Below are 16562 nucleotides of genomic sequence, written 5' to 3'. Positions count from 1 at the left end.
ACACACACACACACACACACACACACACACACACACACACACACACACACACACACACACACACACACACACACACACACACACACACAAACCTTCTTCTCTTTTTCTCTTTCAGGAGAGTACACAGCTGCCTTATTCCACCCATCTTTCAGAAGTGGAATCAGAGTTCGGAGACAATGACGAAGACCAACCCAAACAACAATGGTAACCTTGATGTGTGTTTGTCTGGATACAGACATAGTAAAAGTTTAAATAGCACAAGGGTCCAAAATACAACTATGCAGAGATTTCCATTCCCCCTCGTGTGCTTTCAGTTTCTCACTAGCGCATACAATCAACCTTCCACAAGTACCAGTGTCATTCATCAACTGCATTCATCTAACATTGTCCTTCAATGCTAGTGATATGACAGAACCTTCACTCTCACTTTGAATATATAGTATCAATACTAGTGATATGACACTCTTACTCTGAATCTATTGTATCAATACTAGTGATATGACAGAGCCTTCACTCTTACTCTGAATATATAGTATCAATAGTGATATGACAGCGCCTTCACTCTTACTCTGAATATATAGTATCAATACTAGTGATATGACACTCTTACTCTGAATATATAGTATCAATACTAGTGATATGACAGAGCCTTCACGCTTACTGTGGATCTATTTGATCAAAAGTGATATGACAGAGCCTTCACTTTTACTCTGAATATATGTGACTGTACTTTCCCTTTCACAGAATTGGACATGAGGAAACACATTTAGCAATCACGGAGAAAGAAGTATGGATATTACTCAAGAAGAGTGTGTAGCAACATCATCTGATAAAGGCGTGGGTGTGTGTGCGCGTGTGTGTGGGTGTGCGTTCGTGTGTGTGTGCGTTCGCGTGCGAGTGCGTTCGCGTGCGAGTGCTCCTCGACATACATATGTGAAATGTTCTGAATTAGGTGAGGCAGTGGATGACATGATGCCATATGATGCTGTTTGCTGAATTAGTAATCTTTATACATAAGCACAAATCTGAAAGGCAAATCATCTAATCTAATCTAATCTAATCTAATCTAAGATAATGTCCAAGGAGTTGAAAATGTTAATATGGTGTGTGGGATATTATGTGTTGCTCAATAACACTGTGTGTTTGTAGAAAGATAACCACACAAATGGGTTTGCCAGAGAACCACAAGGGAAGTTTTAATGTTGCATAAAAGAGCAGTTGGTTTGTTTCCAAAATGTGGTTTTGATTAGTGGGATTTTAAAGGATGTCCTGAGCTGTTGCCCATAGTTACAGTGCCTGTGCACACTGTTCCAAAACGGATTCCCATGTTAACCCTCAAAGGAAAAGAAGTCAGTTTTTCCAATGTCAGCCATATAAGGAATGTACAAGGTGGGGAAGACGGGGGCGGTGGTGGCTTGAGTATGTGTGTGTGTGTGCTTAGTGTGTTTGTGTGTGTGTGTGTGTGCTTAGTGTGTTTGTGTGTGTGTGTGTGCGGTGTGTTTGTGTGTGTGTGTGCGGTGTGTATTTGTGTGTGTGTGTGTGCGGTGTGTATTTGTGTGTGTGTGTGTGCGGAGTGTATTTGTGTGTGTGTGTGCGGTGTGTATTTGTGTGTGTGTGTGTGCGGTGTGTATTTGTGTGTGTGTGTGTGCGGTGTGTATTTGCGTGTGTGTGTGTGTGTGTGTGTGTGTGTGCTTAGTGTGTTTGTTTGTGTGTGTGTGCGGTGTGTATTTGTGTGTGTGTGTGTGTGTGCGGTGTGTATTTGTGTGTGTGTGTGTGCGGTGTGTATTTGTGTGTGTGTGTGTGCGGTGTGTATTTGCGTGTGTGTGTGTGTGTGTGTGTGTGTGTGTGTGTGTGTGTGTGTGTGTGTTTATTGCGGTGTGCCATGTGTTTGATGTGTTTGATTGGAGTGGAGTGCTAAACAGAAAGGCACTTAAGTGTTAAAAGTGACAGATGCTGTTATTGGAACAATATGTTATAATGCATTTTCCATATGTTCGTAGCAGGGACGTTTACAAGTTTAAAGATGTGATTCCTAAAGTGAACACTAGAACAGGAAAGCTAATAACAAAACAACTACTACATTTCATGGTCTATGATATCACTGAGCCCAAAGTGGTGTTGTTGTCATGGATACGGAGAGATTCATAGGGATTCCAGTACATTTTGGGGGTATAAAACTTTCCTGGTAAGCATGTCTGTACAAGATTTAAGTTCCATGCCTTTAATATGTGATATTTTTTTGTAAAAAATCTAAAGTAAAAAAAATTGTACATCAACACCCCATCCTAATGAAAGTAATGTTTGATCTATGACAGTAGATTGACTTCCTTTCTCTTCTCTTCTCTGGAATAGCCCACGTGTGTCTCAGAACATTGTGAGTAAAGCTGCCTGGAATGTTGACATGATGGAACCAAATTTGGTGCTCTGATGTCTCATTCCATACTATGGTTGGTCACAGATACACATGGCAGGCTTAATAGAACGAGCTGTGCAAACTTGTTCAAGATGTTTTGTCAAGGCAATACAATGATGGTGGAGTAACAGGCGATTATTTGAGAGGCAGAACAGGAATATTCGTTTATTTCATTCTAAAATAACAACGTAGTAATGGCCAGCCTGATAGGTGACTAAGCATGTGTGTCTGTGAGGCAGCAGGTATGACTGTTTCTAAACCCACTTCCCTCTCTGTCAGGCCAGCAGACTTCATGCATAGACAGGCATGTCTGATAACAGGAAGAGGCCTGTGTGAACTGGAGGCATTGCCTGCCCAATTTTTGCTTCCTTGATCGCTGACTCTTTCTCACAGATAGGTATTAATAAAAGTGAGTCTGTGTTTATGTCTGTGTGTGTGTGTGTGACAGAGGGGGTGGGAGCTGCAGACAGGCAGACACTGAGATGACCTCATACTCACTAATAACTTCCGCTGGTGCGCATGAGTCTAGGGAGGAGGAGCTTCAGAGGTAGACGGCCTATATATACCAAGCAAACTTCTCTACTCACTCACTCTCACTCATTTCAGTGAAAAGGAACACTTCGGGCTTCATCCACAACCCTGTCTTGGACAAATAACAACTCAAGGTAGGTTTAGACATGGGTATCATTTCAGGATAGATTGGCATGCAATTTCAATACATCGTTTTTTACTGTTGTCATAGTATTACTGTTTTTGTTGTTGTTAGTTAGTTAGTTAGTTAGTTAATTAATTAATTAATAGATCATAACAATATGATTGTTTTGATTATTATTAAAGCATTATTATAAGCAGATTATTATATTACTATGTGTCCTGTATAGCTTGAATTTAGACCTTAATCTTTCCATCTATTTATGTCAGGCTTCCAGCTCTTTGAAATATTTCTTACCCATTATTTTATATATAATGTTGAATATGGAATGTCTAGTGTCATGTTATCATTGCATATGACCAACAGATATCATCATCACTACATATTATCTTTACATATATTGTAATGTGATGTATATTATCATTGCATATATTCTAGTGTGACGTATATGACTTTGTTGTGTGTAGTGTTGTCCTACACTATATCTATGATGATGATTCCATTGGAAAGTAATTCTCTGTAGTCTTTGAGTGGTTCAGTGCACAGGGTGACTGACTCCACAGCTCAGATGAATGTTGAATGGGACTGGCTTAGCCCCAGGCATTAGATCAGAGAGAATTACCGAGCTCTTTTGGAACTTGACAATGTGAGTCAAGGTAGACAACATTATTTTTTAAACAAAGCGAGTGTTTGAATTATGGATACTGTGTACTGGTCACCTAGCATGTGTGAAGCACACTTATATGCTTGAGAAAGTATCATTTTTGTTTAGTCTATAGTGCCTTGCAGCCAGCCGTAACACACCATGTATAGAACACTGACCAAGGCTACGCTATTTAGGGAAGTAGTTTACTCCTGCTATCACATCTGGAAAATACCATTTTAAGAACTCTGACTGTTCTGCAAATAGGAAATACTGCTGAGAATGCCTGAAACAGCAAATTTGTTTTCCACTGAAAGGGGTTTTTACGTATTAAGAAAAGCCAGAATGGCAAAAAGTAATCAATATTGGTGAATGGCGAAAAAGGAAAAAAAAAAAATTGCGAGCTTGTACGGATCAACACTTTCCAAAAATACATGTCTGTATTTAGCAGCTCTACCATACAGTTCTCCCATTGACATTCTTACTCTCTTTCCCCCCTAGAATGCAGTCTCTGTTTGTGCTGCTGACTCTGGCCCTGTGTGGCACTGGGCTCTGTAACCTCCATGAGCTGCAGACTGACTTTGGCCTGCGGGTGTTCTCTGAGGCAGCGCGGTCCTCCCCTGACCAGAACCTGGCCCTCTCTCCCTACGGCATCACCTCTGTCCTGGGCATGGCCCAACTCGGAGCTTATGGCAACACACTCAACACACTAACTGCACACATGGGCTACTCTTTGCAAGGTATGGACCACTGCATGAATACTGTATCTCTCATGCTGGACACGTGAGGATGAATTCAGTGTGTGAATGACTTATATCCTCCTTTAATCAGCTACTTGACACATGTACATTAGACTCTCCTGCTGAACAGTGAGACTGATCTACTTTTCTGGTCTCTATCTGTATAGAGCGTGGCATACCCCGTCAACAGCGGATGCTCCAGAGGGACTTGGCCAGTGAGGAGGGTGTAGAGCTGGCCAGTGGAGTTATGGTGGACAGGAAGCTCTTCCTGGAGAAGAGCTTTCGCCGGGGGCTGGCCAAAGGCTTCCAGGCCATGCCCCATCAGCTGGATTTCAGCCAGCCCGAAGTTGCCCTGAAGATCATCAATGCATGGGTGTCTGATCACACAGCTGGTGAGTGCGTGATAGACAGACAGAGGGAGAAGGACGAAGAAAGAGATTGGCTAATGCCAAATAAACAATCACTGTTATTGCTACCACTGCACCATTTAATCAAGTGTACCTGTGTTCTTAGGTATGATTCCCCAGTTCCTTCCCAGTGGAGCGTTTGGTGATCAGACGCGGCTGGTCCTGCTCAATGCCATGCACTTTCATGGGCTTTGGAAGGCACCATTTGACCCCAAGATGACCCAACACATGTTATTCCATGGAGCCAATGGCAGCACAGTGTCAGTACCGATGATGAGGAGCACACAGAAGTTTAACTATGGTGAGTGTGTAAACTGTCTATCATTTACAATACAGTGTAAATCTGTAAATCAGTGTAAGTCTGTTCGGTGGTTCACTAATCCTTCTATCTGTCTGCAGGTGACTTTGTAACCCCAGATGGCGTCGACTATGACGTGATTGAAGTTCCTTATGAGGGAGATTCTTTGAGTATGCTTCTGGTGTCTCCGTTTGAGCGGGACGCCCCTCTGTCTGCCCTGCTGGGAGAGCTGCGCAGCCACAGGCTACAAGAATGGAAGCAGGAAATGAGGAAGGTCAACAGACAACTAGCCCTGCCCAGGTAGAATGAACTTTTAGTGTAATGTAATATTACATTTAATATATAAAGGAAAAATGGTGTGAAAATGGTAATCAATGATTGGTGACACAGTATAAATATTGCATGAAAAATGTATGTTGTCATTTTTAAAAGCAAGTTGGTTTTCTCTCAGGTTTGCCATTGATGCAGAGTTGGACCTGAAATCCACCCTTAGCCGGATGGGCTTAGGAGACATCTTCAGCCAAACCAAAGCGGACTTCTCCCGCATCACCAGTGAGTGTCTCAAAACTCCATTTTCGTCTCAACTACAATGCAATTTTTTTTAGTGTGAAACATTTTCATTTGTTTTCATTCTTGTAATTAACCTATTGTCTCCATTCCCTGTCTATCCAGCTGAGGAACCACTGTGTGTGTCCAAGGTGCTTCAAAGAGTGAAACTAGAGGTGAATGAGGAAGGCACAAAAGGTTCCTCTGCCACAGGTACACCATATTTACAAACACAAAACATGACCAAACTCTGGCTAATGTGATTTAGACTACATGTTATATGATGTTGTGCAACACGATGCTGTGTCTGATGGTGTGCTTCCCACTTCTGTCTGTGTAGCTGCTATTATCTTTTCACGGATGGCAGTTGAGGAGATTACTCTGGACCGGCCATTTCTCTTTCTCATTAAACACAAGCACACTGGTGAGCTTTCCTGTTCCTTATCACTCCCTCTCATCTGGCCACCACCCAATTTGTCATGTTTGTTTCACATTCACTTAATGTGTGTACACTAAAACACTAATGTGACGTGTTAACATTGTATCCTCAGGTGCTGTATTATTCATGGGCCAAGTGAACCAGCCACAGGAACACTAGATGACCAAGGCTTTGGGCCACCATCCAGACTTAAGCATGAGGACCAAGCATGCATTCTACCCATTGGCAGAGACATCTGTCAATCAGTTTACTACTGAGATTTTAAAGACATAACAGAGAACACCTCACACATAGTCCTACCAAATCCAAGGGGAACCTTTACATTTTGAAATGGAGGAAGTGTTTTACTAGTTTATAGTGGAAACAACTAGGATCAGTAAAAACTAGGCCTACTAAAGGTCACACTTAGATAAAGAGAAACCAGTTGTTAACTAAGTTCAGTTTTGTGGTTGCATATAGAATTAATCCACAATGCAATATGATATCATTGAACAACATTTACCCTTGCAAGCATTGGTAACATAAAATGGGTGTGAAACATCCAAGTTTGGGAATGAAACAGGATTACTTTTAGGATGTATGTATTTGATGTTTATTTTAAAAATGCTTAATATAAATATGTATTTGTGCAAATTGTATTTTTACACTATTTATAATAAATTCTATTTTTGAAAAAAAAAAAAAAAACATTGCCTCGACTGGATGTCTCTTTCAGTAAGTTGTGCAATAAAGGTCGAATATTGCTTAGCCTACTTCTTGCTTGCTTAGCTTGCTGTCGACCCCTGCAGTCCAAAATGAGTACTATCACTAGTCTATATAATCTCCGTGGTTCATTGCCTTTTTTTTTTGTCTACCTTTGTATGGTGACCGTTCGGTTTAAGTTTCACTCTGAAAAACTGGCCCAATGGCTCTTTGGTTGATGATCATCATCATCATAAAACACAAACAAAAAAACAAACAGACGTGCAGGTTTAAATGTATAGGCTGAACATACCAGGCCAGCCCAGGCTAATACTAAAACCAAATAACTTTATCTCAAGATAACATAGCGAAGTATACAACAGTGCAGGCTACGTTCATTTTTTTTGTCGAATAGCCTAAATATTTTGGATAGTACCACATAGTACCACAGTTTCCATGGAAACAAAGTCACCCTGCAGTTTGTCATGGCAACAGTAGCCTATCTTGTCCGCCATAATGTAACGGAATAAAATAGAGGCCACCATATATAGAAACAAACAAAAACATTTTTTTTATGAAACTGTCCCGTGTTATTCACTACAGGGAAGGTAGAGGATCGTTGAAAAGTAAAGTTGAATTGGGTGGCTCTATTTTATCGTCAACATAAGAAATGCGCAGTGCGCATGTTCGTAGAAAGAAGAACAGGCAGTTATGACGCTTCCACCTGATTCCGCTCCAAGCTGTTTCATGGGCTGCCCAAATATTCCAAAGCACATATTTTAAACTAAATTTGACATGCAATGCTAACATTTGCAGGTTCAAAATAAGAAGGCTGTATCTAACACTCAACGCAAGTGACCTTCAGTTGCATTAATCAATATGGTAAGTATTGCTTTCGTTCCGTTACGTCCTACATTGAATCAGCAAGCTAACTGATTTTAGTAAAGCTAGTTTGCTAGCTAGCGAGTTAGGAGCCTGTAACATTAAACGGGCAGTATTATCGAAGGTAGCTAGGTAGCATAGGGGCTAGCATTCAGAAGTCAAGCCGCTTGCTAGCCTTCAGTAACTTTAAACCAGTTCTTATGCATTTTACTCCTAAATTCAAGACAGACATTGATGTGATAAGTAATCATCGGAGGTTAGAATATATCCGCTGAAGTATTGTTAGTTTGGCTATGTAGGATAGCTAGGAAAGGTACTGTAAAACTTCAGACGGTGTCAAATCATTTAAAGTCCCTTGGCTAGTTACCTGACTAGCTACCTGACTGGCTATCTGTCAGGGGAAAACCTAGACATCTTTACTGACAAATGAATGCCCCTAGCCAACCAATTAAGTATTTATCTAGACTTGGCGATCGAGTTAGTGGCGTTTGGTTTAGGTTGATCGTAAACTCATACTACAGCTTGGGAAATGGACGAATAATCATCTGACATGACAGCGCTTTCCAGGTGTTTTGCCCTCTCTTATTCGTAACTTAATACACCGGAAACGCTCGTTGAAACCGCCTACTCACTGATCAGGTGCATCCATAGTGCGGTTTTCTGGATTCATATTAATTCTGTTATAGGCATAATAACTCATGTTTGGTTGAGATATGGACATACAAAACATTCTGCCTGATTCACAGTAAGGAGTCATACTCAGCCGTAATGCTCCTGGATCACTCAAAGAGTTCCTGTAGTATTGGGCATTTCCGGGATGCCACCTCGCCTGCAGAAGGGTCGTCGTGAATTAGTATTTCACATTTTCTGTGTTAAAATGGCTGACAGACATTGACATTTACTGGTGAGAAATAACTTACCATTTTAGATCACTGAGGGAGAGTGTATCTATCACTGTAGGTCTTGTTCTGCATGGTGCGCGTCAAGTATTATGATGCGTATGTGCAACAGTGTGTAATTGTCTCTTGTTTCTCCTTTTGTCAGAATAAACTTAGGGCAACGAACATTTGCGGCTGTAAGTAAAGACAAAATAGCTTAGCTGGATGTGTGTAGTTTTTTTGTGTTTGTACTTAACCATAGGACCCCGTAGTACTGAAATTGTGTGTAGCTTTGCATGTTTTGTGAAGACTAACTGCTAACTTATCCGTGTACCATTGTCTGTGTTTGATTTAAACCTAACTTGTTAGAGGATTAGAGGACCTTTGACAAAACAAAACATAGGCTCTGCTAATATCTAGTGTCTGGTCCTCTGGTGACATCAGATTTTTGGAATGATGGCATCTTCAACTGGCTGAAAACAGATGAAATAGCATCTGCCTCTTTTGTTGAGGGTGCTGTGCCTTGGCCAGTTGTCTTAACCTTGACCATGCCCTCTGTCTTCGCTCTTTCTTGCGCACTCTTTCTGTCTTACTCTCTGTTCAGATCTTCCTTTTGGTCTTTCACTCCTTTGTCCCTCTAATGCACCTGTGGCCAAATACTGATTTGGTTTAATGTTTTGCCAACATGGCAAGTTGTTTTTATCCCTAGGAGCAAATCACACCTTACAACGTGTTCCAAAATGCCTCTTGATAGTATGTCCAACAGTCCTGTCATGTCAGCAAATATGGTGGTCTTGAAAAAATAGCAGGATCTCTCATGTACCATGAATGGAATGAGCTTTGTGTCACAGATTGCAGAGTTAGAATGTATAGCAGTTCTAGGGGGAGTAATGAAGTGCAATCAATCCATATTCCGGTAATCTCGAGGGGGTTGGGGTGGGGGGGATGTAGTTTAAATTGCATATGGTGTCATGGAAAGGTAAGGATAAGGTGTATATATATAATGCATCTGGCATGCCAAACAAACCACAGACACATGTACACCTCCAGGACTCCTACATATGCACACACACACACACACACACACACACACACACACATTATTATTGAATTCCAGTGAGCCATTACCTTCGATCTATTGTTTTCTCCTTCCTCTTCCTCTTTCTCTTCTCAGATGCGGTTCATGCTGCTTTTCAGCCGGCAGGGGAAGCTACGGCTCCAGAAGTGGTACACAGCCACGGCGGAACGAGACAAAAAGAAGATGGTCCGGGAGCTCATGCAAGTGGTGCTCGCCAGAAAACCCAAGATGTGCAGCTTCTTAGAGTGGAGGGACCTGAAGATTGTATACAAGAGGTACACACACTCACACACACACACACACACACACACACACACACACACACACACTCACACACACACTCACACTCACACACACACACACACACACACAATGTGATAGGTTTACTTGACTACTGCTTTCTTTCAATACCAACGACGGCAACAGAAAGAAAGTGGAATAAACTGAAGGGACAGCCTGGCCTGCTTACTTCTGAGCAGTCGTGACGAATCCCAATCAGTATGACAGTCTAATCTGCAAGACGTAATGAACAATAGCTCTCCGGAGTTGGGCTGTAATCAGCCAGTCAGCTGGAAGAGGAGGGGGGTGACGTGCTTCTCTCCCCAGTGTTTACTTAGCAACTCTTCCACACATGAGAAGCGTAAAATGTCAGAAAATGCATTATCAGATGGGCATTACTGATGAGTCACGGTGTGAGTCAGTGTTTTGGTGAGGTGTATTCGCCACCTGCCCCCACCCGCACCCGGTTCCTCCTCTCTTACACACACACACACACACACACACACACACACACACACACACACACACACACACACACACAGTGTGTAGCACAGACGGCTCTTTGGAGTGGTCCTGTGTTGAGCGGGGGAGCATCGATGCGCTACAGATGACGGGGCTGCAGCTGGGTGACCTTTCCTAGTTGGGCTCTTCTGCTCAGGCCCTTCAGTGTAGTGACCTGGGAGTGAGTCACAGTGCCACGTCCTCCCACAGCTCACGCTGGCTGCTTCACAGGGGCGCGTATATGACTGATTGAGTGGTGTGAAGTAAGGTGGGGTGGTAGTTGGCCACTCTGCTGTGTGTGTGTGTGTGTGTGTGTGTGTGTGTGTGCGCCACCAGAGGGCTCTCTGTCTCATGTTTTCCCGTTTGCACCCTCAATGTCTGTACACTGGCTGTCTGACCTTTGCTAATTGTCATACAAGCACACCCCAGTACTGAAATCAACCACTTGACAGTTTTACGGTTGCGGTTAGTTTTTGAGGTCACAGCAAAGTGCTGCAAAACTGTGCAGGAAATGCATCCAACCCCTGAATTTGACCACAACTCATTTTTGGCCGCCTTTGGCCTCAAAATGGGCATCCATTTAAGTCCGAACTGACAACACATAGTTCTTCAGCAAGGGGGTGGAGTCTCTTCTTTTGTGTTTCCTTCATTGATGTTGGCCTCCTTTCTTTGCCCTAGATACTATTTCTGCATATGTGCATGCAGGTGAGCCTGATGGCCTGTGTGTGTGCATGTGTCTGCTCATATGTGACGTACACGGTTTACATGTTTGTCTTTGTTTCTCTTGTCCAGTAGGACAGTGCTAATCTCTCTCTCTGTGTGTGTGTGTGTGTGTGTGTGTGTGTGTGTGTGTGTGTGTGTGTGTGTGTGTGTGTGTGTGTGTGTGTGTGTGTGTGTGTGTGTGTGTGTGTGTGTGTGTGTGTGTGTGTGTGTGTGTGTGTGTGTGTGTGTGTGTTCACATGTTGCAGGTATGCTAGCCTATATTTCTGTTGTGCTGTGGAAGAGCAGGACAATGAGCTCATTACCCTGGAGGTCATCCACCGTTTTGTGGAGCTGCTGGATAAGTACTTTGGCAGCGTGAGTCATATCTCCTCATTCACCCCTTTCTTTCTTTCTTTCTTTCTTTCTTTCTTTCTGTCTATCCATCTGTCTCTGTCTATCTATGTTCATTTCTTCTGTTTGCCCCCCCCCATATCCCATTATCCCCATTTGACCAGCTGTATCCCTCTCAGCCACTATGTTAGGCTTGTCATTATTTTCTCTCTCCTTACTCATTTTCTGCAGCGCTCCCTCTCCTCTAGCTGTTGATAGATGAGGCAGAGTGTTCTTACCTCATCTTTACTCTCCCTCCATCTATCCATCTGATGAATTCTCCCTCGTGTCTTTGTTTGAGGTCTATATGCAATGCTGTGGCTTAGTTCTCTGTGTGCTCGGTGTATAGTGAACCCAGCATCAGTCGTCATGTGTTCCTTGCTACTGAGGTTCTAAGTGTCCTGAGAGATGTTTTATTGTGTGAAATAATGATAATAAATATGTCTCTTGTTTTATATGTGAATGTGATATGTTTAATGAGGATCTAAACAGATCTGTTTGAATGTGTTCTTATGGCCTAGGTGTGTGAGCTGGATATCATATTTAACTTTGAGAAGGCCTACTTTATCCTAGATGAGTTTCTGATGGGAGGAGAAATACAGGACACCTCCAAAAAGAGTGTGCTTAAGGCTATCGAACAAGCAGACCTTCTACAAGAGGTACACATGGAAAAGATCCAAACTGTATTTCCATATGTGTGTGGGGTGTATAAATGTGTGTGTATTTGAGAGGGTTAAGGCATGTTCATGTACATCAATGTGCAGTGTTGGAGAACAATCTAACGACAGGAAGCTTTAGTGTGTCTGTGTAGGTGTGTAAGCACATGCATGGCCCGCGTCTAGGTGCTCTGTACTCATCCCATTGCCCTGCAGATGCGGAGTTTCATCACATGTTTCCCCTTCTCTGATCGCTAAGCTGCAGCTCTACTGCCGTACATAAACTATGAGATCAGAGTCGGTTTTTTGGGACCAAGCTGAGACCTCCTCTCCTCCTCCTGTTTTTTCCCTCCCCGCAGGAGGACGAGTCCCCCAGGAGTGTGCTGGAGGAGATGGGTCTGGCATAATTCTGCCTGCAACACAAGGGTACACACAGAGGACTTGAAGCGTCACTGCTGAACACGAGAGGACTGAGACTCTGTCACGAGGACAGAGAGAGATGGGGAGGTTAACATTGGAGTGTGTGGAGAGAGAGAGGGGGGAAAGGGAGGGGGTGTTGGGGCAGGGGAGGGGAAGGGAGGGGAGGGTTGGAGTGATTGTAATTAGGCTCTTCTGATGCTACTGAGTTGGGCATGTGATTGTATTTTCAGCCTTTTGTCTTCATCCTGCTCTGCCTTGGGCGAGACAGCGTTGTGTCTGTGAAATCATGATGTTGCCCATATCCCCAAGAGCCACTTTTGATTAAAATACTTTCTCGGAAATGCTCTTATCATACCTCCAAATCTGTTAGAGTTTTTTTTTTTTTTTAATGTGTTATTTAAAGAGATAGACGGTGAAAACATTATTGTCTGTAAGAATCAGTTGTAAAACTCAACAGCAACAAAATGCTGCATGCTCCACCAACGCATCTGCAGAAGGCGAGCTACCCGCTTGTATTTCCCAGGTCACCACCTACAGTTTGTTACAATGAGTCATAATTGATAATAAAGATTGTAATTTTCACCGCCTCTCAGGAAAGAAATCGAAATGCTACATGCTCCTCATATTTTAAATGAAACCGCATTTTATTTTGGCCATCTTTTCACATGGACAGACAGGTGATATTTGAACAGTTTATAGTAATTTTGGACCAGGTTTGAGCCAGCTGCCATTCTGTCTGCTTCTGAGCTTTGCGAGGGATGTAATCTCTTGTTTTTCATCTTGGCATTTCCATGTTATCATTGAAATGCTCCGTTTCCTTAAGATGTCCTGCTGATGTTCTCTTGAAAGGGATGGACTGTTCTTAGCAGTGCACTACTGAAATAAATAAGAGGACTTATTTCCAACGTGAAACATTCATTTCAGAGATGTATTTTTCCTCCAGTGTAGAAGGATACAAAAGGAGGCTTAATAGAGAAAAAGGGAATAATTCTATGTGACACTGAATAGTTTAATATTGAGTGTGTTGTTATCAGAATCTATCCATTAAATACTATAGTAATTTCCAAATAAAATTTTAAAGCTTTAAAAACGAAAACCCTCTGAATATTTTGAGTACAGTTTCAGAGCAGTTTTTTGTCCCCCGGATGAAATTATGAAGATAGTGATTCAGCATGTTGGCATGTGTTGTCAGTTTGCAATCAGCTAAATCAAGTGTGTGTGTGTGTGTGAGTGAGATTTTATAAGGAAATAAACCATACTTCCGATGTAAGCACTGCGTCCATGCTTCTTTATTAAATGCAGATTATTCTGTGGGGTTATTGAACTGACTGCCCACTCTTTCTTACTGGCATTCATCAGCCACACAAACGGGCTTGTTGGTACGTACGTATATTGTTACGGTAAATGCATTGTTGGCAAATGTCTTTGTTATGTGTGTGAGCAGCGGAGATGGGGAGAGCATGCAAGCGAGGGCGAAAATGAGATATATGGAGAGAGTGATGGAGCATGTAAGTGGATGAGTCACCACCAGTCCTTTGTGACAGTGGTGCAGTGAAGCTGACTGCAGCGCGTCCTGAAGAACAGAAAAGGAGCGTGAGAGATGAATGAGATCGACCACACGCTGTCTTTAAGTTAGTCCAACTTGAGTGTTTAGACGGGTAATGAAAAGGACGTGAATGGAGATGATTCGAAGAAATATGTCTGATCAAGTGCAAAGAACATCATTTGGATTCATTGGTCGTGTTTTTTTATAGAGTGCGTGCGTATGCTTTTATAAAAAACGATTCTTCACATTGAATTAGTATCAGCAGCAGATTCTGTTCATTGTGTGCCCATAAAAGGAAGTGTGAGGAAAAAACGAAAGGGAGGAAATTATACGAAAGGGCAGTGATCATCCCCATTTTTTTTTATTGTTATCAACTACAAGGCTCAAGTGATATGAACGGCAGAGAACATAGGTCACTCGTCTAAAAATGAGGCTTCACATCGACAGAGCGCTTATCACCCCTTTCAGCCTTCCGGCCATCCATGGCCTGATCTCCCGCATCTCCCACCTGTAAATCTCTTCCTCTTCTTTCTTCTTCCTCTCATCTGGCTTGCCATTCATCAAAGAGAACTGCACACGTTCTGAGGCTCTCTTCCCCTCCCCATCTCGCTCTCATAACTGATCTGTGTGGACATAACAGGGGCCTCTTTTAGCTTGTGTTAGAAACAATACACATAAAAGAGCAGACATGTATATTCCCAGAGTAGATACTGAGATGATCTGCTGAATAATTATGACAAAGTAATAGAGGGTCATGTCACAGAGCTGTGTTTTGGATATTTGTTTTGAATTTGTACTTATATCGTCATTATTGTAAAATTGCATAATCATGCATGTGTCCAGTTGAACCCTACACAACTTTGAGTTCAGTTCAATATTCATGCATCCATCCATTCGAGCATCTGAATGTCCTCTCAAGGATGATGGAGAGCTCTGTGTGTTGGGAGAAAACAGTCGTATTGTGTCTCTCCTCCTCTTTCATCCAGGCCTATATGCCACCCTCCACGGAGAGCTGGCATTTCAGCAGCCAAACTGTTGCCCTGAGGTCTGAAGTGCTGCCAAGTTCCTCCACTTCTCCTCCTCCTCCTCCTCACGTGGCTTGGCTGTCCCCTCAAACTCTGCATACATTTTTAATGAAATGTTTTTACAGCCGACAATGCATTATCCCTGCAAGCCACCACCTCTAACAGCATTCCCCTCAGTCAGCCGGAGTAGGTTACATCCTCTTCATCCCCTCAGTGAGCCGAAGTAGCGTACATCCTCTTCATCCCCCTCAGTGAGCCGAAGTAGCGTACATCCTCTTCATTGTATACTGGTCTTAACTCTCCCCTGTTCATCTCCAGATTTCTGTTTTTGTAATTACATTATAAATCCTCTGGGTTTACTTTTCAAAAGGTCACTCTTAGTATCTTGGTGATGGCAATATGATGCAAGAATGCCCACCTCCCCAACCCCAACCCCATCTCTCTCCATCCCTCCATGTGTTTTCCTCACTATTGAGCGATAAACCACTCAACACAAACCCGCAGCAGCATCAGTGATACTGATATTCTCCTGGCTCAGATCACACCCACAGCCCCAGCACAATGTTTCTTGTGGGTTTGGGTAGGATGTTGGGCTTTGAGTCATGTGGCATGTAAGACAGGATCAATATCTGATGCAGAGCACAGAGGAGCACTTTGAATTTCACTCTTGATTCCATTTGACTATGGGGTCCAGAGGTTGTATCTCTCACTCTCTCTCTCTCTCTCTCTCTCTCTCTCTCACACACACAGTCTCTCTCTCTCACTCACTCGCTCACTCTCTGTCTGTCTCAATATCTGTGTTTAAATAAACAGCCATTGTCCCAGTGTGTCTGGCGAGTGACAGAAGTTTGTATGAGTAGAGCAGGTATTGTGTTGAACAGGTCTTAGTTGTTGTCTGTGTGTATCAACATAGCTTCTGTGTGTAGTGCCTTTGTGTTTTACATCACAATTAGATACCCTCCAAGTGAATTTGACAGGTACTCTGTGCAGAAACAGAGCTTGTGTAAGTGAATGTGACAGAGCAGTGTGTGTCTGTGTGTGTGTGTGTGTGTCTGTGTGTCTGTGTGTGTGTGTGTGTGTATGTGTGTGTGTGTGTGTGTGTGTGTGTGTCTGTGTGTGTGTGTGTGTGTGTGTGTGTGTGTCTCTCTGTGTGTCTGTGTGTCTGTGTGTCTGTGTGTCTCTCTGTGTGTGTGTGTGTGTGTGTGTGTGTGCCTCTCTCTCTGTGTGTGTGTGTGTGTGTGTGTGTGTGTGTGTCTGTGTCTCTCTCTCTCTGTGTGTGTGTGTGTGTGTGTGTGTGTGTCTCTGTGTGTGTGTGTGTGTGTGTGTGTGTGTGTGTCTGTGTGTCTCTGTGTGTGTGTGTGTGTGTGTGGGAGTAAGGGAGGAGGC

At 42.9% G+C, this 16562-nt stretch overlaps 2 protein-coding genes across 4 annotated transcripts; both read left to right on the top strand.

Annotated features, from left to right (window-relative positions):
- The first annotated feature begins 2984 nt into the window (after positions 1-2984).
- Positions 2985-6825, top strand: serpine1 (serpin peptidase inhibitor, clade E (nexin, plasminogen activator inhibitor type 1), member 1). Its single transcript, XM_012822152.2, has 9 exons — positions 2985-3078; positions 4210-4448; positions 4616-4840; positions 4962-5156; positions 5255-5453; positions 5605-5705; positions 5826-5912; positions 6040-6123; positions 6251-6825. Exons 2-9 carry the CDS (start codon positions 4211-4213, stop codon positions 6295-6297), a joined length of 1176 nt encoding a protein of 391 aa, XP_012677606.1. The 5' UTR covers positions 2985-3078; position 4210; the 3' UTR covers positions 6298-6825.
- A 711-nt stretch (positions 6826-7536) lies between these two features.
- Positions 7537-13875, top strand: ap1s1 (adaptor related protein complex 1 subunit sigma 1). 3 transcript variants are annotated; one of them, XM_012822133.3, is made up of 6 exons: positions 7537-7701; positions 8746-8776; positions 9754-9932; positions 11406-11514; positions 12051-12188; positions 12545-13875. In XM_012822133.3, the coding sequence occupies exons 3-6, from the start codon at positions 9754-9756 to the stop codon at positions 12590-12592; spliced, it is 474 nt and encodes a 157-aa protein (XP_012677587.1). In that variant the 5' UTR covers positions 7537-7701; positions 8746-8776; the 3' UTR covers positions 12593-13875. The 3 variants fall into 3 exon arrangements, with proteins under 3 accessions (XP_012677587.1, XP_031440831.1, XP_012677586.1); XM_031584971.2 differs by lacking the exon at positions 8746-8776 and having other exon boundaries at positions 7538-7701; positions 12087-12188; XM_012822132.3 differs by lacking the exon at positions 8746-8776 and having other exon boundaries at positions 7540-7701.
- The last annotated feature ends 2687 nt before the right edge of the window (positions 13876-16562 follow it).

Source organism: Clupea harengus, chromosome 18 (assembly GCF_900700415.2).
Source record: "Clupea harengus chromosome 18, Ch_v2.0.2, whole genome shotgun sequence".
Classification (NCBI taxonomy): Eukaryota; Metazoa; Chordata; class Actinopteri; order Clupeiformes; family Clupeidae; genus Clupea; species Clupea harengus.
This window is presented reverse-complemented; position numbering and strand designations above follow the sequence as displayed.

Excerpts from the sequence above, each read along its gene's own strand:
- ap1s1 (XM_012822132.3), top strand. Across the intron at positions 9,933-11,405 it reads CTGAAGATTGTATACAAGAG|GTATGCTAGCCTATATTTCT; the intron begins GTACACACACTC and ends CACATGTTGCAG. Across the intron at positions 12,189-12,544 it reads AAGCAGACCTTCTACAAGAG|GAGGACGAGTCCCCCAGGAG; the intron begins GTACACATGGAA and ends CCCTCCCCGCAG.
- serpine1 (XM_012822152.2), top strand. The coding sequence starts at position 4,211 with ATGCAGTCTCTGTTTGTGCTGCTGACTCTGGCCCTGTGTGGCACTGGG. Across the intron at positions 5,706-5,825 it reads GGACTTCTCCCGCATCACCA|CTGAGGAACCACTGTGTGTG; the intron begins GTGAGTGTCTCA and ends CTGTCTATCCAG. Across the intron at positions 6,124-6,250 it reads CATTAAACACAAGCACACTG|GTGCTGTATTATTCATGGGC; the intron begins GTGAGCTTTCCT and ends TTGTATCCTCAG.